Consider the following 23,214-nt stretch of genomic DNA (forward strand, 5'->3'; position numbering starts at 1 on the left):
GGAAGACACCTGGACTTATTCATATATGATTTTCATTAAGAATTATTCCTCGGTTAAGCGTAGGACTTCAGCTCGGGTCATGATCTCACAGTTTGTGGGTTCGAGCCCTGCGTCAGGCTCTGTGCTGACAGCTCGGAGCCTGGAGCCTGCTTTGGATTCTGTGTCTCCCTCGTTCTCTGCCCCTCCCCCACTCATGCTGTCTGTCTGTCTGTCTGTCTCTCTCTCTCAAAAATAAACATTAAAAAAAGTTTTTAAAGAAGAATTATTATTCCTCATTAATTGATGCATGCAGTTTAAACCAGAGGTTGGCAAACTATGACTTTGGTCACCTCTGGCCTACCACCTGTTTTTATAATAAAGTTTTATTGGAGCACTGCCAGGCTCATTTGTTTACATTTGTTACATGATGTCTGTGACTCCTTCCCTGCTGCAGTGGCATAATTGAGTAGTTGCCAAATAAACCTTACATCCCACAAAACCTAAAATATTTACTCTCTGGCCAGTTACAGAAAAAAATTGCCAAACCTAGGGTTAAACCATAGGAATAAGAAAAATTATGCTTGATGATTCTGTACAATAGATGCAAACTTTTCTGAGTCGTGAGCACCCTTGACAACTCTAATCCGAAGGCACTCTGTTGCCTGTTTGTGAACATCACCTGAGAGAAGATAAAACTCTTTGGGGCAAGCATCTTATTCTTGGGTGTATCTTCCATACCCAAAGAGTTCCTAGATCTCAAACATTGTGTGTGGTCTCTAAGTAGTTTTTGAATGAGTTGATACCTTATTTTTTAAAACAGGTAAGATCTTATGTCAGAGTGTAATTGATATTTGTGAAGCATTTCTTACACATTCAAGAAAATTAAGTAAACATTTTACTTACACCATCACATTCAAGCCTCTCACATTTTGAGGTAGTTGCTGTTTTACAGGTGAGGAAACTTAACACATGTCTGTGTTTATGGAGCTAGAAATTAGCAGAACAAGGAGCCCGAGTATATCTTAACATTATGCCAGATGTATGGCTTCCTCCAGCATATAATAGCTTTTAAAAGCTTTTAAAAGATGTGAAATTCAAACATAACTTTGGATAATGATAATACAGTTTCACTTATTTCAGAGATTTAATGGCTTTAATTGAGAGAGCTGTCTTAGAGAATTAGTAGTAGTAAAAGAAATGTAAGGAGTATCCCAAGTTTTCAATTTTCCAGTAACTTGTAGTCATCATGAGAGACATTGTTGATATTTGACATGAGGAACGCTCGTTAACTTTTAGTCCCCTTTCTGCTTCAGGTTTTGTTTTTTGTTGTTTTTGTTTTTTGTTTTTTTGTGGGTTTTTTTTTGCCTACATTAAAAGAATTCTATTTATATGAGCAACTCAAACCTGAGCTACCTTTCTCCTTTATTTCTGACTGAGATTAGGCTGCTTTCTCACTTGTATAAATAGGTGATAATTGGTAGGAAAATGGTAAAAGCCAAGCCTGTTTGGGTTTCATGTTACTTTGGAAATAAGATATGTCAAAACTCTAGGTATAATATGAGTATAAGTAATTTTTTAATATATGTCCTTTATAGTTTTCTCATTCAAATATAAGCAAAATTTTAAAAATTTAATATTTGAAATAAATTCTTAGCTTAGATTCTGTATGAGTTTACCTCATGCAGAGGTGATCCTCTTGAGTATTTCTGAGGTTGTGAATGATGCCTCAGATTTGTTTTTTGTTTTTGTTTTTGTTTTTAATAATTTATCTGAGTTTTTCTTTTTTGTTTCTTTTTATTCTCCTCCCCCTCCCTCCCACCTCCCTTGCCTCTTTTTTACTGTGAAACACATTGACCACCCACAGTTAGGATTTAGCTTCCCATTGTAAAATTAGAAATTTTAACAGTGATACTGAAATTATTTAGAAAATTCTCTGTATGACTGATAAATGAAATGTTGATTTTTAATTGAATGGTGGCAAAACCAGATATTTTAAGATCTCATATCTTTATCTGTGAGGTACACACTGGGTTTCTTTTACTTGTCACTCTGAACAAATGGAAGTTTTCTGTGTAAGGTCAGCTAGTTGGGAGAAAAAGGCAAGTTGCATATATCCCAAATTTTAATGATGTGTGATGCAACAAATTAAGAAAGAAGAGAACTGAACCTAATCCAGTCCCCACACTCACTTTAATTAAGACACTCTAGATCCAGTTTAATCTGGGTTCTTAGAGTTGAAAGGCCTGTTGCTAATGGAAGAAACTAACCTCCTGAAGTTGCGGAAATATTTGATACTTGGCCTTGGGCGCACCTGTTCCAATTCTTTATGGCAGCATAAAGAATACATACCAGCATTCTCCACTGCTTAGAGAAACGATAATAGTTTAATCTGTCAACTTTGCTTTTAATCATTGAATAAAAAAAATCCTTGATTCCATTTAATAAAATTTGCACAGGCCTCTCTGAAATGTACTTTGCTCTGATCCTAGATCTTGGCTTAATTTTAAACCTTTTCTATTTCTACTGGATATGATTTCATGCCTGGGTAATGAAGAGTAGTAGTAGACTGTTGCTTATGGTTCCAACATAAGGAGCTTGACAGATGAAATGCACGGATTCTCTGCTTCTCTTGGCCGCCATCTGTTTGAGATGGTTGGGGGAGGGGCAGAGAAGAAAGCACTTGCTGTGCACGGTCATATGCAAGCGTGTTGCCATCATTGCTACCCGATTTAGTATGTGTAAAATTTCTACCATACCTTTGTGAACAAATTCTCGGAGATGTTGAATTACAATACTTTATCTCCCCAGGAGTGCCAGAATGTCACTTTGATGTGGCCCAGTTATTTATATGAGTACAACATTAGCCTCAGTGTTTATAACTGGAATACCCTTTGCATTCGAGCCAGTTGTTTTTCACACCATAAAACCTCACATATGACTTCTGTGTCGTTGGGGCTGTAAACATTTGTCTTTTTTCTTTGGGGAGGGAACATTAGTATTCTTGATAGCAGCCTTATTTCAGACTCAATAACAATGAAATATTACAAGATTGAAAAAATATTTTTTTCTGGTTATTCCTAGATTTATTGCCATGACATTCTCTGCTTTATCTTAATTCAAATGTAGTAGATGAAATATTCACACCAATTTAGAGTTTGTACAACAAAAAATGAATTTAACATTCAGTTGCTTCAAGCCTGTTTCTCTTTAGCAAATGTACTAGATCTATAATTTTATTTTTCCTTTCTGAAGCAGTTAAATAAATCTTCTTCAATGTTTCTCAGAACATGAAGAATCTAGCCTTTTATTTCAAGATTTTCTAGGTTTTATTTCAAGAACTTTGCGGCCACTAATTACAATGGCTGGAAAGCATGGGCAGCTAGGTTTAGGGAAAATAAGTTAGATCTCTGTTGGAAACTCATTTTTTATAGAATGGCTTAAAAGTGGTAATCTAAGCTGTTAGGCATACTGGGGCAAATAAAAAACAATGCTTTCGTACATTATTCCTAAATTTATTCTGGCAGGCTCATTAAGGAAATTAAAGCAGCAGAAGTTAATCATCTCAGTTATCACTATCCCCTCCTTCTAAACTGCTCCAGAAATGAGAACGTCCAGGTTTAGACCACATTTGAGGAGATCTGCCTTCATATTTTCATAGGTCAAGGCAGTAACTGGCAAAGAATTTGACACTGTAGGCACATAATAAATATTTGATGAATGAATCTATAGGGTACATAGGTGTTGGAGTCAGACAAAAATGGTTTTAGATCCCAAATGGTCCACTTTCCTCATTTGGCTTATGTGATGCAGTCTCCTGGTTTTTCGCCTACCTTCCGCTGTGTTCCCAGAGTACATATGTTATTTGCCTTACCCTTAGGAGCTCTTCTGTTTTCACGCTCACTTTCCCTGAACAATCTCATTAACTCCCACAGGCTCAAATGTCATCAATATGCTAATGACTCTTGAATCAATTCTTCTAGCTCAGATCTTTTTCCTGAGTTCATATATTCAATAGACTGTCAGTACAAAAAAAGAAAGAAAGAAAAAAGAAAAAGCTATGAGCTCCTTGAGGCCTAGGATTATTCATGTTTTGTCCCCTCCTGTGTACCCATGCATAACACAGTGCCTGCCACAGTGTTATGTTCTCAGTATACACTTGACTAAATGAAGATCTATAATTACATTCATTATCTTTCCATCATTCTAGCACTTATCCCACTATAACAATTGACTGTTTACTGGTGTGTAACCTTCTTTAAACTTCATGAGGGCAGAAATTATGTCTGTCTCACTCATGTTGGTAAAGCCTAGCAAATTACTTGGTACGTAGTAGTTGTTAAAAAAACATTTCCCTCCTTTTATTGCTCTATATGTCCTTAGGTAAGTCACTTATCCTTTCTGACCTTTATATTCTTGGCCTATTAAAAAGTAATAACAAGGGGCGCCTGGGTGGCTCAGTCAGTTAAGTGTCCGATTTTGGCTCAGGTCATGATCTCAGGGTTCGTGAGTTCGAGCCCCACATCAGGCTCTGTGCTGACAGCTCGGATCCCGGAGTCTGCTTTGGATTCTGTGTCTCCCTCTCTCTCTGTCCTCCCCTGCTTGCACTCTGTCTCTGTCTCTCAAAAATGAATAAACGTTAAAAAATGTTTCTTAATGTAATAATAATACCTCATAATGTAAAAATGAAATAATTCAGTTTAGTATGTGTAAAATCTTTATTTTTTACTATGGAAAGAAAAGTTCAGTACACATACACATACATATATATATAAAACTAGAGATGTGGTTTCTTCTACATGTATATTGAAAGGGATGAGACAATGAAAGGGATTATAGATTAAAAGCAATTTAAAAGACAAACCAAATAAGCAGACCTTATTTGGATCCTGGTTAATACTGTGTTGGGGTGTGTGTTGTAGGCAAAATAATGCTCCCCACCTCCCACCCCCAAATGTTGAAAGATGACCATGTCCTTAATACCCAGAACCTATGAATCTGTTATATTGCATATCATAGGTGAACTAGGGATGCAGAAGGGCTTACAGTCACTATAAGCTGACCTTCAAATAGGGCTACTATCCTGCATTATCCTGGGGAGCCCAGTGCAATCACAAGGGTCTTTAAAACTGGAAGAGGAAAGCAGAAGAGAGGGGGGTAAAGTAATGCAAGGCTTGTTGCTGGCTTTGAGGTGGCAGAAGAGGGCCATGAAGCCCTGGATTTGGGCAGCCTCTAGACGCTTGAAAAGACAAAAAAATGAATTTTCTCTAGAACCTCCAGAAGGAAACATCCCTGACAACACTTTTTTTTTTTTTAATGTTTATTTATTTTTGAGAGACAGAGACAGAGAGTGGAGGGGTGGGGGCAGAGAGAGAAGGAGACACAGAATCTGAAGGAGGCTCCAGGTTCTGAGCTGTCAGCACAGAGCCTGACGCAGGGCTTAAACTCACAGACCGCAAGATCATGACCTGAGCCGAAGTCAGGTGCTCAACCGACTGAGCCACCCAGGCGCCCCTGGAAACAACCCTAACAACACTTTGATTTGCTCAGTAACATCCATGTGGGAAAACTATAAAGCAATATACTTGTGTTTTTAATCCAACAAGCTGTTATATATAATAAGCAAGAGACAACTAATACAGGGATTATCAGGAGAAATTGAAAATTGGTTATTTGATGATAACACAATTTTTATTTTAGGTGTGATAATTGAATTATGGTTAGGTTTTTAAAAAGAGTGTTCTTTTAGGGATGATATTGAAATATTATCAATGACATGATAGATGTTGCATTTGCTTCAGAATGGTTCAGAAATGGCAGGGGAATGAATGGCATATAAATGAAATGTATCAGTTACAGACTGATAAATTGTTAACGTTTGGTTCTTTTTATTAAATTTTACTGTTTTTTAAAGTAATTGTTTCCTTAGCATCCTCTAAAGATGATTAATGCTAATTTTTTTCTAATTTCAGAAATCATTGTGAGCTCATGGGGTTAAACATATTTGAAGTATTGTAGTCCATGGTTATTATCTTTATTAATGCTCAAACTGTCTCATCTACTTCTCTGAAGTCCCTTTGATACCACTCTGGTAGTCTTTGATAGCTTCCTTCCTTGCTAATATGAGAAGATTTTCTAGACTTCCCTTGTTTATTTTCTGCCCCAGTTCTATAATTAGCAGTTTTTTTTTTAAGGGTCTGGTTCCTTTTAGCGGGAAGATGATAATTTTGGTACTGGAGTCATTGATTCTCTAAACAAAGATATATTAAGCAATATGCCAGGGACTGTTGTAGATGCTAGAGGTGTTTCAATGAATAAAATAGTGTCCCTGGCCTTAAGGTCTGAAGAGACAGAAAATAAGAAAACAATCAAAAGAATATAAAATATGTTAAATGGGGATGAACACTATGGAGAAAGATAAACCAGTTAGTGAGTATAGGGAATGCTGGATTGTGGGTAGCAGGTTGCCCCTTCATATAGGATAGTGAGAGAGAGCCACATTGATAAAATGGCCTTTGAGCAGAAAACCGGCAGGAAGTGAGGAGCAAGCCATGCAAACAGCTGGAAAATATTTCCAGAAGGAGAGAAGAGAAAGTACAAAGGCCCTGAATCAGAAGAATGCTGGCCATTTAGAGAAACCATAAGGAAGCCAGTGTGCCTTGTATGTAATGGGCAAAGGGAGAGTGGCAATTCAGAGAGGGAGCAGGAATCTGATTCTGTATGACCATTGATTAGAAGGGAGCTCAAATTGAAGGGTTTTGAGCAAAGGAGTAGCATGGTCTGGCTTAGTTTTTTTCTGGCCTCTGTATTGTTATCAAGAGTCGAAACTACGTTTCTATAAGCAGTGACTACCGTTAAGCAAAGCAAGCGATGTTGGTGGCTTGGACCAAGGATATACTATGGAGGTGGTAAGAAATCATCAGGTTATGTTTTTCTCATACTTTCATGAGCAGTTCATCTCCTAACACCAAACTTGCTCTTCTAATGAATGGTATTTTCAGCAATTCAAAAGCACAACATCTAGTAAGAGTAACCTACCTTAGAAGACATTAAATACCTCTGTTGTTTATTTTTTGAGATTTTTTGAGTTTTTTTTTTGTTTTTTGAGATATCATCCCCCTAGCCCCCACTTGTGTTAAGTTTGACATAATACAGTATTTTTTCACCGATTGCATGTCAGTAATGAGAATATTTTACTATTAGTTGAATAATTTGACTTGAACCAAAAGAGTCAACTGATGAATTTCATTCCTATTTGAGTACAGTCTGGCCAAGTGTTTAATGTATACATTATAATCTTCACTACTCTTTTTTAAAAATGAATTGGTGTAGGGACCCCTGGGTGGCTCAGCTCAGTTGAGCGTCGGACTTCGGCTCAGGTCATGATCTTGCAGTCCATGGGTTAGAGCTCCACATAGGGCTCGATGTTGTCAGTGCAGAGCCTGCTTCAGATCCTCTGTCCCCTTCTTATCTCTGTACCTCCCCTACCCTCTGTCTCAAACATAAAAAAATAAAACATTAAAAAAATGTATTGGTTTAGAGTTAACAGCCTTTTTTGAGCAGGAGTAGAAAGCAAAAATATCAAATACCCCACTTTTTTATAGTTAGGTAACATCTGATTTCAGAGAATTCATACATTGTACTACCATGGGTTCTTTTGCTCTTAATCTCCGCTTTTTCTCCAAAAGCTATTTATATAAACAGGTGTCTTTTAGTGAGGTCAGCTATTTTTGAAGCACACAGTAAATAATTATAGTATAGTACAATACTATATACTATAGTATACTATAATATAGTATTTTATATTATATATTTATATAATTATTTTAATATTACATACAACCAACATTATGTATATTATATTATAATTATATAAGATTGCTTAAAACTTACGTTAACTAATTTGCTAAATAATACAAACCTGAATCACCTGCTTGGGAAATAATGTGATTAAGATCTTTCTAGAGTGGAGAATTTAAAAAAAATTTTAACGTTTAATTTTGAGAGAGGAAGAGCACGATTGGGGGAGGGGCAGAGAGAGAGGGAGACACAGAATCCAAAGCAGGCTCCAGGCTCTGAGCTGTCAGCACAGAGCCAGACACGGGGCTCAAACTCACAAACCGTGAGATCATGACCTGAAACTGAAGCCAGACACTTAACTGACTGAGCCACCCAGGCGCCCCTCGAGTGGAGAATTTTTACTTTATGTTTTCAAATGGTATATCACATGGGGCACCTGGGTGGCTCAGTCGGTTGAGCATCCGACTTCAGCTCAGGTCATGATCTCACAGTCTGTGAGTTCGAGCCCCGCGTTGGTCTCTGTGCTCACAGCTCAGAGCCTGGAGCCTGCTTCGGATTCTGTGTCTCCCTCTCTCTCTGCCCCTCCCCTGCTCACGCTCTGTCTCTCTCTCTCTGTCAAAAATAAATAAACATTTAAAAAACAAAATTCAAATGGTATATCACAAAGATTTCCCTAACAACAGGAGATAAGTGTCCTACCTAAATTAATGAATATTGTGTGGTTCCATTTTTTTAAAATTCTTTATCTGCAGTTTATAGTCTGCAGTCCAAAAGAGATGACTTTAAATTTCATGTTTAATAAGTCAGCGATCTGTTTGCTTTTTAAAAATGTATTGCCTCTTAGAATACTTCAATATATGACAAATATGACAAATATTTGAAAACACTAGCAATTCAGCAAATAGGTATGAATGTATGTTGTTCTAAACCTTCAGATGACTCATCAATAACCATTCTAAAGTTAATAAGATACACTGTTCGTTTGGAGAGTAGCTAGTGGCTTTAAATTTCTAGATGAGTTTTGTGGTGCTGAAATGTACTTTATATAAAAGAATAAAAATTAATTTTCCAACATGTCCCCAATGGGGTAGAGATTAGCCACAAAGAAGCCAAATTTTATGGAAGTTGCTCAAGATTAAAGTTAAAAAGGAAAACTTGAGTCAAGAACTAACTTCTTTCTAATGTTCTCAGGATGACACTTTATTGACTCATTCATTATCCAGTTTAAGTCACTTAAATTTTTTGTGACTTAGATTCATAGATTATGAAATGGGGCTAATTTAATGGTCCTATTTAATAGCTCTATTAAAACTTAAAAGAAATAGTTGTTTTTATTACAAATAAGTAGATTGTCATCTTTAAACTACTATCTCTAAAGAGATGTATATTTTTTTCTACATAAACATGATTTTCATGACAGGTTCAATAAATGTGAAGTGTTTTGGCCTCTGTACCACCCATGGAAGATCGTTTTTCCCTGCATAGTAGTGCAGTTCTCTGCAGAATTATTAAGGAAACAAGGCTCATTTCATGGTGCCTTCCCTGTTGGAAGACCTCACCTTCTTACACCTCCCTCTCCCCATTAAGCCAAGTGAGCAGAGGCCAGGGGCTTGGCACTTGATGGCACAAAAGTTGCCCATTACTGTGCTAAAGTAGTGAGAAATTCAGTCTGAAGAAGTGAAACATCACTTTATTCATATGGGAAATAACTATGCCTTGGAAATGTTCGTGGCTTGGTAATTAACAGGGCTTGTGTAGCTTTGTGTGCGGGCCAGTGTGCTAGCAACACAGCAACAAAACGGAGGTGTGAGAATTTCTGTCTTATCCAAAGTGGTTAAAATGGGGCAGTAACAGAAAACAAGGCTTTTCTTCCCAAGCAAGGAACAGAAGTGAGCTTAGGGCTTATTACATGTGTTGAAGACACAGTCACATGTTTCATGTTTAAGAATAGCTTCTCATGTTAAATAAGCTAGTTTCCCATGTACCTTCTCCTTGAGGCATGGGCCAGGTGGATTATGTCCCATTTTACAATGACTGATGGATGGAGAATTACTACACTCTTTTATTGCTAAAAATGTCCCAATGACTCAGTACTTTAGGGCTTATGCATAGATAATGTGATAAAATAAAGGCATATGGTAGATGAAAGGGTTTCACTCTCTTAGAGGTCTGATTTTCAGATTTTTCAATTGGTAACTTTCCCACTGTTTGAAATCCTGACCCTAATCCGCATTTTAAAAATATCCGTCTCAATATTGCTCTTTAAAAAGGCAAAATGAAAGTTATTTGGAACTTTCCCTTTTTTCTTTTGCATGATTAAATGTTAATTTTTTTTTTTTTTTTTTTTTTTTTTTTTTTTTTTTTGCCTTCTCTTTGTGAGGCTGTTTTCTGATAGTGGGTAGAGAGAATTACAGTTTGTCCTCTTTGTTTAAAAGTTTATCATTACAGGGGGCCCCCTGGGTTGACTTTGCCTCAGGTCGTGATCTCGTAGTTCATGGGTTTGAGCCCCATGTGGAGCTCTGTGCTGACAGCTGGGAGCCTGGAGCCCGCTTCAGATTCTGTGTCTCCGTGTGTCTCTGTCCCTCCCCTGCTCGCACTCTGTCTCACTCTCTCTGTCTCTCTCCCCAAAATAAATAAACATTAAAAAAAAGTTTATCATTGCCTTAGGAAGGTTGTAAGGATATAAGATGTTGATAAACAAATTATGCAGGCAGGGGTGTTGTGGATGTTGAGAGGAGCAAGAAGGGTGCCTGGGTGGCTCAGTTGGTTAAGTGTCTGACTCTTGATTTTGGCTCAGGTCATGGTCTCATGGTTGTAGGTTCAAGCTCTGCATCAGGTTCTGCATTCAGGGTGGAGCCTGCTTGGGATTCTTTCTCACTCTCTCTCTCTCTCTCTGCCCCTCTTCTGCTCATACTCTCTCTGTCTCTCTCTCAAAAAAAAAAAAAAAAAAGCAAGGACACTGCTAGCTGGGATCTTCAGGGCAGATGGGGTGGTGGCAGGGAGCTCAGGGAATGGAACTTCCATGAGCCTTGTAGAAGAAGAAAAGTATGAGTGGTACTGGAGAAAGGGACATTTCATTGGCTAATGGTCATAGAGGCAGGGCCTAACCTGACATGTTCAAGGGACAGTGAGTAAACTATAGCATAGTGGTTAAGAACACAGACTCTGGAGCCAAACCGCCTAGGTTCAGGATTGCCCTTTATTTGCTGTGTGGCCTTGGACCAGTTTCTTACCATTCTTTGCCTCAGAATAAAAAAAAAATGGTGCTAATCTTGCCTGAATCATAGAGCTGTTATAAGGATTTGACAAGAGTGCCTTCAAATAGTGATGGCACAAGTTAAATATTAAGTAACTATAATAGAGTAGGGTGATGGCAGGGATGTGAGTGAGCATAAAAGACAAGGTCATAAAGAAGACCGGAGTGAGCTCCTTGAGGGACTGGACTGTCAAGACTGAATAAGCAAGAAACCATGATGAGAGTAGTGTATTTGGGAAAATAATCCAGCAGAAAAGGTTGGAAAGAAATTGGCAGCAGAGAGCATGGTTAGGAGACTTGCAGTTGTCCAGACTTGAGAGATTCAAGACCAGGACTCAAATGACAGATCATGGGTTGGATTAAAAAGAAGGGACAGACCTTGGAAACATTTACAGCAGAACAGTTGCTAGGGTCTGCGGACTGTCAGGCACATAGGAGACAGAGCGCCGTGCCTCACTAAGTGGCAGAATTCACACATACAGGAAGGAGTTCTGAGGTAATGTGTGCAAAAAGATGAAATCCATTTTTCATATCTTGAATTTAAAGACAAGAACAGGAATTGGCATTGAAAATGCTTATCTGTTGCTCTAAGAGAAATCAGGTCTGGATACAGAAATGGAAGATGCACAGAGGAGCAAGTTGTGCTGTGCAAGTAAATGCGGTAACAAGGAAGAAGAATGTACACAGTAATATTCTTTCCCATTTCTATACGAGGAAGCGTGAATCTAAGGGAGTGAAAACATTTTCCTAGCCCAGTTGAGTCACTTGAAACAAGGGCAATGGTAAAGCTCACTGGTCTGTAAAATGCCATTTCACGGCTCAAGTGCCAGGCAGAGAGCCCTGTAGATGTGCTATGTGTTTATAAAAGCTGGGTTTCTGAATCTGTAATTGCCCATCATTGCAAACAGGCTTTATTCTGGTAAGGGAGAGTTATTCTTTCAATTAGCCCAATTAATCTTACCAGTTAAAACCACAGCTGTAAAATGAATCCTGTCAATACACACACACGCAGTGAGTTTATATTATTATTTATTTATTATAAATAAGAGTCCTTTTAAATGTTTTTTGAATATATGTCTTTTCTACTACATCATAATTGCCTGTGGGTAAGGAGCAGCCCTCCTGTTGGTTTCAGGTTGTCACAGTTTTTACATTCGTTTATGTTTTTTAAATGTTTATTTATTTTGAGAGAGAGCATGTGTGCACGAGTCGGGGAGGGACAGAGAGAGGGAGACAGAGGATCCAAAGCAGGCTCTGCATTAACAGCAGAGAGCCCAATGTGGGGCTTAAACTCATGAACCGTGAGATCATGACCTGAGCCAAAGTTGGACGCTCAACTGACCGAGCCACCCAGGCGCCCCATTCAGTTATGTATTGATTCCAGTTCATTCATTGATTCATTTGTTCATTTATTCCAGACACCGTATTAGCTCCTAGGCTGAGGAATAAGGCATAGTTCCTGCCCTCAGGGAGCTTGCTTTTTAGTTGGGGAGGAAGAGGCACAGATATATGAAGTAGAAACAGCAATAAAGTTATTCACAGAAAATTATGGGAATGTGAAAGAGAAACATTTAATCTGGATTATGTGGCATGGGCAGTGGGGAGAGGTACTTCAGGGAAGATTTTTAGAGCAGTTGACTTCTGGGTTGAATCTTAAATGCTATGTAGTGGTTACTAAGTAAATAGAGAGAAGGGGAGAGAAAGGACAGTGAAGACAGCCTGTGCATAGATGGACTGACAAGAAAACTTGGGGCATTGGGCATTGCTGCAGCATGAAGACTGAGGCAGAGGGTGGTGAGCAGTGAGACTGTGGGGCAGGCCGAGAGCACTTGGAGGGCCCTGAATGCAGTGCTTAGAAGCACGGACTACATTCAGTGGTCAGAGAAGAAGGAGATGCTTGAAGTAGTGTATCAGAGTTGTGACCTGATAAGATTTCAGTCCTTGGTGGCAGTTGGGAGGATGCATTGAAGGATAAGACATTTTGGCGACCAGCAAGGTGGGAGAGATTTAGGACCTAAACCAGGACAGTATTGTCGGAATGGGTGATGACGGGCAAAATCAAGAAGTACTTGTGATGTAAAATCAGCAGGACCCATTATTACCACAGATGAGAGAGAGGAAGGTCCTAGAATGGTTCTTAAGTAGCTACCTTATATGACTGGGTGACTGATTTTACAGTCTACTTAGAGAATACAGGAAGAGAGGTAATACATTGAGTTCATTTTTATTTTTATTATCTTGCAACACATTGGGATATTTAATGTGCCTCTGATGTACTAGGAGTTAAATCTATCTGAATATTAGCAGAGATGTCTAGATGAGTAGAACTACATTGCTGTCAATACTCAGCTTAACTGCATCTCCTCTTGGAAGCAGAGGCAACTCTGCTTTTCTTATAACACATTATATATATTTACTTATATGTTTATATTTGTATGTATTTATATATATAGGTATAACACACACACACACACACACACACACACACATTTCTTAGAATCCCTTGTAATGAAAAGTAACTCCAGACTTAATAAAGCTAAATATACCAATTTTCTAGGTTATTCATTCCTGTCAAAACTAAGAAAAAAAAACAAACAAACGATTAATGTGGCCTTTCAGACAGTAATAAAATTTTAAGACTCTTTCACTGTGTTGTAATCCTTGATTTTCTTTTCTGTTTATTTCTGTAGTCACAGTCCAGTGTTTGATACATAGTGTCTCCATAAATGTGAGTGAGTGAATAAGCAAATGAATAGGTTTTTTTTTTATATAATTCTGCTTTTGCTTTAATATTTAATACAGTATTACAGATGTGATTGAAACCCCTTTGCAGTTTTACTCACTTCCTTTGTGTCTTTCCCAAAGCTAACCCGTTATCTTGAAATGTGTGTGTCTTCCTCCCTGAAAATAATTATTATTATTTTAAAAATTTTTATCAAGTATAGTTGACATACAATGTTATATTAGTTTCAGGTGTATAACATAGTGGTTTTTGACCATTCTATACATTATGCTATGCTTACCATAGTAAATGTAGTTACCGTCCGTTACCATACAATGTTATTACAATACTTTTAACTATATTCCCTATGCTGTATTTCTCATCCCCATGACTTTATTTTATAACTGGAAGTTTATATCTCTTAATCCCCTCCACTTATTTCTCCCATCCCCCCAACCTCCTGCCTTATTTGACTTAGCATAATACACTTTAGGTCCATCCGTGTGGTTGCAAATGGCAAGATTTAATTCCTTTTTATGGCTGAGTAATAATAGTCCATTATATATCTTTACCACATCTTCCTTATCTGTTGATGGATACATATGTTGCTTCCATATTTTGACTGTTGTATATAATGCAACAGAAAACGTAGGGTTGCATATATATTTTTGAATTACTGTTTTTGTTTTCTTTGGGTTAATACCCCATAGTGGAATTACCGGATCATATGGTATTTCTGTTTTTAAAATAACTTTTTTAACATTTATTTATTTTCAAGAGACAGAGAAAGACAGAGTGCGAGTGGGGGAGGGGCAGAGAGAGAGGGAGATACAGAACCAGAAGCAGACTCCAGGCTCTGAGCTGTCAGCGCAGAGCCCGACATGGGGCTTGAACCCACCAACAGTGAGATCATGATCTGAGCTGAAGTTGGATGCTTAACTGACTGAGCCACCCAGGCACCCCTGGTATTTCTAATTTTTTGAGGTTATGTTGGCCTCATAGAATGAGTTGGAAAATTTTCCTTCCATTTCTATTTTTTGGGACAGTTTGAGAAAAATAGGAATTAACTTCTCCTTAAAGGTTTGGTTGATTTTCCCTGGGAAGCCATCTGGCCCTGGACTTGTTTCTTGGGAGATTTTTTACTGCAAATTCAATTTCTTTGCTGGTTATCAGTCTGTTCAAATGTCCTATTTCTTCCTATTTCAGTTTTGATAGTTTATGTTTCTAGGAATTTATCTATTTCTTCCAGGTTGCCCAGTTTGTTGGCATATAATTTTTCATAATATTCTCTTATAATTGTTTGCATTTCTGTGGTGTTGATTATGATCTCTCCTCTCTCATTCATGATTTTTATTATTTGGGTCCTTTCTCTTTTTTTTGATAAGCGTGGCTAGGGGGTTATCAGTTTTATGAATTCCTTCAAAGAACCAGCTCTGACTTTTATTGATCTATTCTCATAGGTTTTTGTTTTGTTTTGTTTCTGTATCATTTATTTCTACTCTAATCTTTATTATTTCCTTTCTTCTGCTGGCTTTAGGGTTCCTTTGCTGTTCTTTTTCTAGCTCCTTTAGGTGTAAGGTTATGTTGTGTATTTGAGATTTTTCTTGCTTCTTGAGGTAGGCCTGTGTTGCTATATATGAATAGATGATTTTACAAAGTAATATTATTATTTGAATATTAGAAAATCTTTATATTTGGCTTATTCTCATTCTGATTCTTCTGTGTCTTAATTCCTAGCACTTTCCAGTGGAAGAATCTCAAACAGTGCAGCCTCATCAGGAGCAGTAGCACCAGCCAACTCAGCCAGGGGACAGCCCCAGTCACATGACCAAGGCACTTTAGTGCAAAGAGCTGAGCACATTCCTGCAGGGAAACGAACTCCAATGTGTGCCCACTGTAACCAGGTCATCAGGTGGGTTATTCGTTTTTGGAATTTTCTTGAAAGTACTTAATACCAATGTTAATTTTTTTTATTATTTTGAATGATTTCAGATTTTATTAGTGAAAATATTTTTGCTATATTTTTATGTAGTCACTGAAGTGATAAATAAAAATATATATTTCTTAGAATCTCTTGTAATGAAAAGTAATTCTGGACTCTGTAAATAAAGCTAAAAATACCGCTTTTCTCAGTTATTAATTCCTTTCAAAACTAAGAAAAAATAATGATTAATGTGGCCATTCAGAGAGTAATAAAATTTTAAGACTCAAAGGGACCCTGAAGATTATTTCTCTGAACTTCATTCTTTTACAGATTGTAAAAGTGAGGACTTTTCATTTAGATGAAAAATAACTAGTGAAAAAGTAAAGAAATTTGAGCCCTAGAGAAAAAAAGATTGGATTTTTGAATACCTAAGTACTGAAAGATATAATTACCTTTGGATCTATTCATAAATGCTTTCAATTTTAGATTAGGTCATAACCTGCTTCTTTAAAATACTTTTGTATCCAAATCTGTTTTATTGTCTCTTAAATTCCATGAGGGAAAAAAGGCCCAGAGATCTTATGTGAGTGCACTATATTGCCACTTAGCCTCTGAGCATTTCTTAAGTGATTTCTAAAATGTTAGAAGGTGTAGATATGAATGTCGATGGCAGGGATCCCACCAGCAGGACCTTGTTGCTTCTGTGAGTCGCCTTGTTGGCAGTAATAAATAATAGGTTGAAATGACTCTTCAAGCTCACTCCTCATTTTTAATTTATCCTGTTTTGAAATAGTTGAAACAGTGGCTTGTCTAAAGTTGAATAACGTTATGGCTTGCTTGCATTTTCCCCTACTCTATTATATAATTATTGCTATTTAAGAACCAAATATAAATATTCTTTTCATTGACCCACTATTAAATAATAAATATGTCAAGGACACAGTACACAGTACATGATTAAAAATAAAGTCGATTTTGGGGCGCCTGGGTGGCTCAGTCGGTTGGGCATCTGACTTAGGCTCAGGTCATGATCTCACAGTCCGTGAGTTCGAGCCCCGCGTTGGGCTCTGTGCTGACAGCTCAGAGCCTGGAGCCTGCTTCAGATTCTGTGTCTCCCTCTCTCTCTCTGACCCTCCCCGACTCATGCTCTGTCTCTCTCTGTCTCAAAAATAAATAAATGTTTAAAAAAAAATTAAAAAAAAATAAAGTAGATTTTTCATCTTAAGTGTTCATTGTACGTTTCAAAAATAATAAAACAGAAAGTAAAAATAAAAGTTCGTACGTAATTCTACCTTCCAAGATAACCACTACTAGTATTTGAACTCTCATTTTTAAAACACACATCTGTAAGGACACTTGTGATTTTACAGAAATAGAATTATAATACAATATTTTGTAAGCTGGTTTTTTTTTTTTCACTTAAATGTGTTTTCCATCGTGAGTTCCTGCTTAATAAGAACGAGCCAGTAGCAGTGGGAGTAGTTATAATAGTTATGGGGAAAAGGAGGAAAAAACCAAAGTCTAGACAATAACCAACACACAGAAAGCATTTGTGGATATTTTACCTGAATAGATCATGCGTGACTCTAGACCCACTTGTTCAAGCCATAATATCATTTTGGGTAGAGTCAGTTTCCTAAAAGTAGTACTATAGGGTTAGTGCCTTAAAGAAATATCTAAATTAATAGATTCTAGCATGGTGCTGCTTTGTTCCAATAAATAAAACTATATTTTTAATTACCAACTGTATTTAGTTGTTATATTTTTAGGATTAATATTAATCAAATAAAAAACAGGTTCTGACTTGTAACATTTGTTTTTAGAAGTTATGGTACTTTGGTTACCTAGAGTGGTGGTTAGGGATACTATATTCTGAATAAAAATACCCCTTATGGAGATTGGAGTCACTGCTATTTGTATGCTGTTGTAAGCAAGTAATTACTGGATGGGTTAACGAACTGTCAAACCCTATCAGTTGTTGATTCATATTGTCTGATTATCAAATTCTGTGACATCCTATAATCATAAGTACCAACACGTGAAAAAATTACTGTGGAGAAAATATGAACATCTAAATAGGAATTACATTCCCACCCCTCCCTACCTATCTTGGTTTCAGTTTTAACGCTAGGCCAGGATGTAATTTTAATACACAGTCTTTCTGCCATGTGAAATAAATATGTATTATATTAATAAGATGAATGGCCATTACTTATTGCTCCCTCATCTGTTAAATTTGTATTGCTCTGGATTATCCCAGCACTTTGTTATCAGTTAAGCATTAAAGCTTCATTTACTAGGGAAGTTAATAGGAACAGGGATTAATTCATGTCAAGATCACATGACGGTAATTAACATAAGCATATTTGCTTGGTGTTCAAATGCTAAAGTAGCTTGAATAGACTGTGGTCAGTTCAGAGACCTAGTCAAAGCATAATTCTTATTCTTGGCCTCAGTGTCAGTATCACTTACCAAAGCAAGGACACGTTAGATCAAGTGACATTCTCTTGGACACCTGTTTTAAAAACAAGCTGCGGTTGCAGGCTTGATACTTCAGTAGGGAATATTGTAACCTGCAAACTCTGGGAAGTTTAGGATTATTTTATAATTTATATCTTATTTTCCACAGAGTAATTTACATTATTTGTTTATAATTTGTATTGTTTTATTATGTATTTTCTTTTTTTTTTTTAACGTTTATTTATTTTTGAGACAGAGAGAGACACAGCATGAACGGGGGAGGGTCAGAGAGAGGGAGACACAGAATCTGAAACAGGCTCCAGGCTCTGAGCTGTCAGCACAGAGCCCGACGTGGGGCTCGAACTCACGGACCGCGAGATCATGACCTGAGCCGAAGTCGGCCGCTTAGCCAACTGAGCCACCCAGGCGCCCCTCTTATGTATTTTATAATTCCCGCATTTTCAAAAAGTATTTAAATAAAAGCAAACTAAGGCAAATTTTGTTTTATTTTAATTTCTTTAGCAAAGTTGATGGCCTCAGAAAACTTAATTATTGAATGTTAGCATTGAGCCTGTTATCTCTTATAGAACATATTTATCCAAAATCTCCATAAAATATTTTATTTGGATGTAATTTAATGCCTGACATTTTTTTGGTTTGTTTGAACCTTGAAAAGAGTTACGAATGTTGCACCTAAATAGACATTACTTTAATTAGTTAGTGGCCTTTTATAGATGGATAAGAAATTCTTTTGATGCTTTGATTAAGTTTGTTATGGAACGTGGGCACCTGGGTGGCTGTCAGTTGAGTGTCTGACTTCAGCTCAGGTCATGATCTTGCGGTTCGTGAGTTTGAGCCCCGCATCAGGCTCTGTGCTGACATCGCAGAGCCTGGAGCCTGCTTCCGATTCTGTGTCTCCCTCTCTCTCTGCCCCTCCCCGCTCGTGCTCTCGCGCACGCTCTCTCTGTCTCTCTCTCTCTCTCTCTCTCTCTCTCTGTCTCTCTCTCAAAAATAAATAAACATTAAATTAAAAAAGAGAAGTTTGCTATGGAACATTTCCAATCCATTTATGATAGAAGTACCATTTCTTTGATTCTTACACTTAAGACTTGATTGACAGTTGAGTGCTGGTATAATAGGGAAGCAGAAAATCAGGTTAATGTAGCCAAAACCACATTTTATTTTTCCTAATAGGATAGGTTTATGAAAAGTCTAGCTTATTTCTTTACTGATCTACCCAGTGGCATTAAAATCTGTTCACCGCTTGTATTACGTACAGGGAGTTAACTGAACCATTCACTTTAAGCTTAGTATCTTTGTGAAAGAATACAGGATTTATAGGGCTTGAATTTCTTCCTGGCTGTGGAATGCTTAAAAGAAATAGCCACAGTGCTATTGTTCTGTGTTTGCCTGCGGCACAGCACCAGAACAATCACATTCTGGCAACCCATTGTTTATTCCAGTGAGAGAGAGGACTTTAACATTTGTTTCTTGCTCAGTGATTTTCAAACTTTCCTCATGCTGAGCCATCTCAGCTACCCCAGGGAGAGGTTTTTGCTTGTTTCACCAAGCATTTCAGTTTCTCAGCATTCCCTTATTAATAGATTTTATTTATTCTCCCTTTCTGTTAAAACTTCACTTGAAAATAAAAAAGTTTGGTGTAATATGTTAGCTCTTGAGTTTAAGGGAACAACCAAAGACATTAGGCCAAGATTTATGAGCAAGACATATAGACCAAGATTTCAAATTTATTGTAGTGGAAAGTTTGAAAAAACACAAATGTTCAGCATCTAATATTATGGTGCCATTAAGATCCTCTTTTTGGATAATAATAATAATTGTTTAATGTGTTCTTGATATATGTCAAATGTTGTGCTAAGAATTTTACCTGAATTCTCATTCTTTATAAACTTGCGAGACAATTAGTAAAATTGCCTCAGTTCATAGATGAGAAAACCTAGACACAGAGAAGATACATATTTGCCTGAAGTCACACAGATAGTAAGTAAATGGTAGAATCTGAATTTGAGCCCGGATCTAACTTTAAATTTTATTCATGTTTTAACTACTACTTAGGAAAATGTTTAGGTGCACCTGGGTGGCTCAGTTGGTTAGGCGTCCAGTTCTTGATTTTGGCACAGGTCATGATCTCATGGTTGTGGGATCGAAGCCCCGCATGGGGCTTCGTGTTGTGTGGAGCCTGCTTATGAGTCTCTCTCTCCCTGTCTCCTTGTCCCTGTCCTGCTCGTGCATGCACATGTGTTCTCTCAAAATAAATACATAAACATTAAAAAAATGCAGTAAAGAAAGGAAAGTGTTTATAGTATCATATTAAGATTAAAACATAAATCTATTTTTGATTTTAAGTATGATGCTAATTTTGTGTAAAGAAAATATACATCAAGATATATTAATATATATAAATGTATAACTATTATGAATATATACATAGTCATCTTTGTTACTGTATTTAATCAGGAGAAAAACATCTTAAGCAGACCTGCAATAACTTGACTGCTTTTCTTCATAATGTGTTAGTATATGAGTGAGAAAGAAGGGAGTAAATAATAGATTGAATAATTAGAAGTTCCTACCTCCCCACCAAAATGACTTTGTACTATATACATGCATTCTTAGACTCCTATAGATGACCCAGGGTTCACTTTTCCGGTTTCTCATCTAATGTAGAAATGTAGTCATTCAATAAGCAACACTCATTAAATATTTTGTGTGCTACCCCATTTAGGCACCAGTGATACAGAAATCAAAGACATATTCCCTTCCCTTAAGGAAGTGACTATTACATACTGAATTGTGCCCCCCTAAATTCATATGTTGAAGCCCTAACCTCCAGTACCTCAGAATGTGCCTATATTTGAAGATAGGGTCTTTAAAGAGGTAAAATGAGGTCATTAGGGTGGGCCCTAATCCATTATGATTGGGGTTCTTGTAAGGAGATTTGGACATACATGGAAGGAAGACCATGTGAAGATGGCCATCCATAAGCCAAAGAGAGAGGCCTTAGAAGAGAGTAACCCAGCCAACATCTTGATTATGTATCTAACATTAGTTAGATCTGGACTCAAATTTAGGTTTTACCATTTATTATCTATGTGACTTCCAACCTCCCAAATTGTGAAAAAATAAATTCCTGCTGTTTAAGTCACCCAATCTGTGGTACTGGGTTAAGGCAGCCCTAGCAAAATAATCCAGTTATACTTTAGTAAAAAATACAAACCAGCATATCAACAACCATATCAGTTGTTGGTAAGTTTAATAGAGATACATCCAGAATCCTACTTGTGCAAAAGAAGTGAGAATTCTCTAGTTTCAACAAACCAATTTCTTTTATTTGAAAGGAATGGCAAACAATAAGGCTCAATAGCCTACTTATAAAATCAGTAGTTTTATACAACAAATATCCACTGAAAACTTTCAAAGTGTTGGCTGTTGTTAGAGTGGTAATCATATTACAATGTATAAACATGCCAAACCAAAACACTGTACATCATAAACTTACACATTGTATGCAATTATATCTTAATTTTAAAAAATAAATAAGTTAAAAAGAAAACATGCGCTAGTTGCCATACTGGCACTATAGTATATAAAGATTAAGAGACACTTCCTGTTTTGATACATTTTATCATCTGATAGAGAAGCCAAAACCCTGGCACAGATAACCATAATGTAATAATGTAAGCATTAGGAGAGGTACATCGTTCCCTTATAGTAATACAAGAAATATATATGTACTGCCCTAATATCCATAGTAAGGAGTTCTGAATCATAGTACTTAGGAAAATTGTGAGATATCCAAAAGGTTCTAAATTGTCACAGTTGTAAAATTGAAAATTAATCTTGCCTCATGAAAATATATTAATAATGGAAATCCATGTTGGCGATTTCATTATCTGTGTGATCCTTCTAATATTGAGGTCTGTCAATTCTCTGACATCTTATACTTCAGTGATTCCTCTAGTTAACTTCAGCCACCAGTTTTCAGTCATATCCTCTACCATTAACTACATTTCCTCCATAATCTCATTTCTAAGCACCTCATTCAAGAACAGCAGCCTATATTTCCACTCTCCCCCGTTACCTCAATTCTAGCAATCCTTTGACCACTCCCTGCCTCCCAGCAACTTCTGATCCATTGTTTCAAATACCTTCTCACTGTTCCCTTGGGTCCCAATATCCTCACTGCCCTTCTTATCCAGTCTGAATTCTTTAGGCACTCATTAGTCAGTATCCCTTGCATACATCCTCAGTTCCTTTGCCCATCTCTCACTTCATCATATTCACTTAACTGAAACCACTAGGCTGGAAAAACCAAGTCTTGGTTTACTCTTTGCCCACACTTGAAGGTGGATGTGGCTGGAAGGAAACCCATTCTAACCATACTAACCAGTGACACTTTAAATTCATGGCTATTAATCTCAGGTGTGGGGTTTGTTTTTTTTTTTTTTTTAATTTTTTAAAAATTTTATTTTAGAGAGCATGGGGCGGGGGGGGGGGGAGAGAGAGAGAGAGAGAGAGAGAGAGAGAGAATGAGAGAATGAGAATGAATCTCAAGCAGGCTCCATGCTCAGAGTAGAGCTCCATGAGGGGCTTGATCCTGCCACCCTGGGATCATGACCTGAGCCAAAATCAAGAGTTGGATGCTCAACTGACTCAGCCATCTAGGTGTCACTCAGATATGTTCTTAATAGTGACAAAAATCTGCTGTATGTCTCTAGTATGTTTACTTTTCCATCTCCCAGAAAGCCAGTTTTATGTTTTCTTTTTTCTCCTTAGACCTGTAATAACTTATTTCCCATTTTCACTGTCAGCTGATGAGCTTAATTCCTCTTTCCCTCTTTTATATAGGAAAGGCAACAGAGATGTAGGACTATCTAGGAAAAAAAAAATAACAAAATGGTGCTCGTATTCCTAACTTACCAGAAATTACACATTAAATGTAAATAGACTAAGCACTCTAATTAAAAGAATTATAGAATAGATAAAATCATGGTCTGGTTACATGCTGCCTATAACAGACACGCTTCGCGCTAAAAGATACCAAGAGATTGAAAA

The 23,214-nt window shown here is 37.1% G+C and overlaps 1 protein-coding gene across 19 annotated transcripts in view; it reads left to right on the top strand.

Annotated features, from left to right (window-relative positions):
- Positions 1–23,214, top strand: part of PDLIM5 (PDZ and LIM domain 5) — a 220,600-nt gene that overhangs the window by 179,701 nt on the left and 17,685 nt on the right. For all 19 annotated transcript variants that reach the window (XM_078445867.2, XM_078445870.2, XM_078445869.2 and 16 more), the window contains one exon: positions 15,492–15,666. In XM_078445867.2, coding sequence (XP_078301993.1) covers positions 15,492–15,666 — 175 coding nt within the window. The remainder of the gene's footprint in view (positions 1–15,491; positions 15,667–23,214) is intronic.

The sequence above is a fragment of the Panthera onca genome, chromosome B1 (assembly GCF_046562875.1).
Source record: "Panthera onca isolate mPanOnc1 chromosome B1, mPanOnc1 haplotype 2, whole genome shotgun sequence".
In the NCBI taxonomy this organism is placed as follows: Eukaryota; Metazoa; Chordata; class Mammalia; order Carnivora; family Felidae; genus Panthera; species Panthera onca.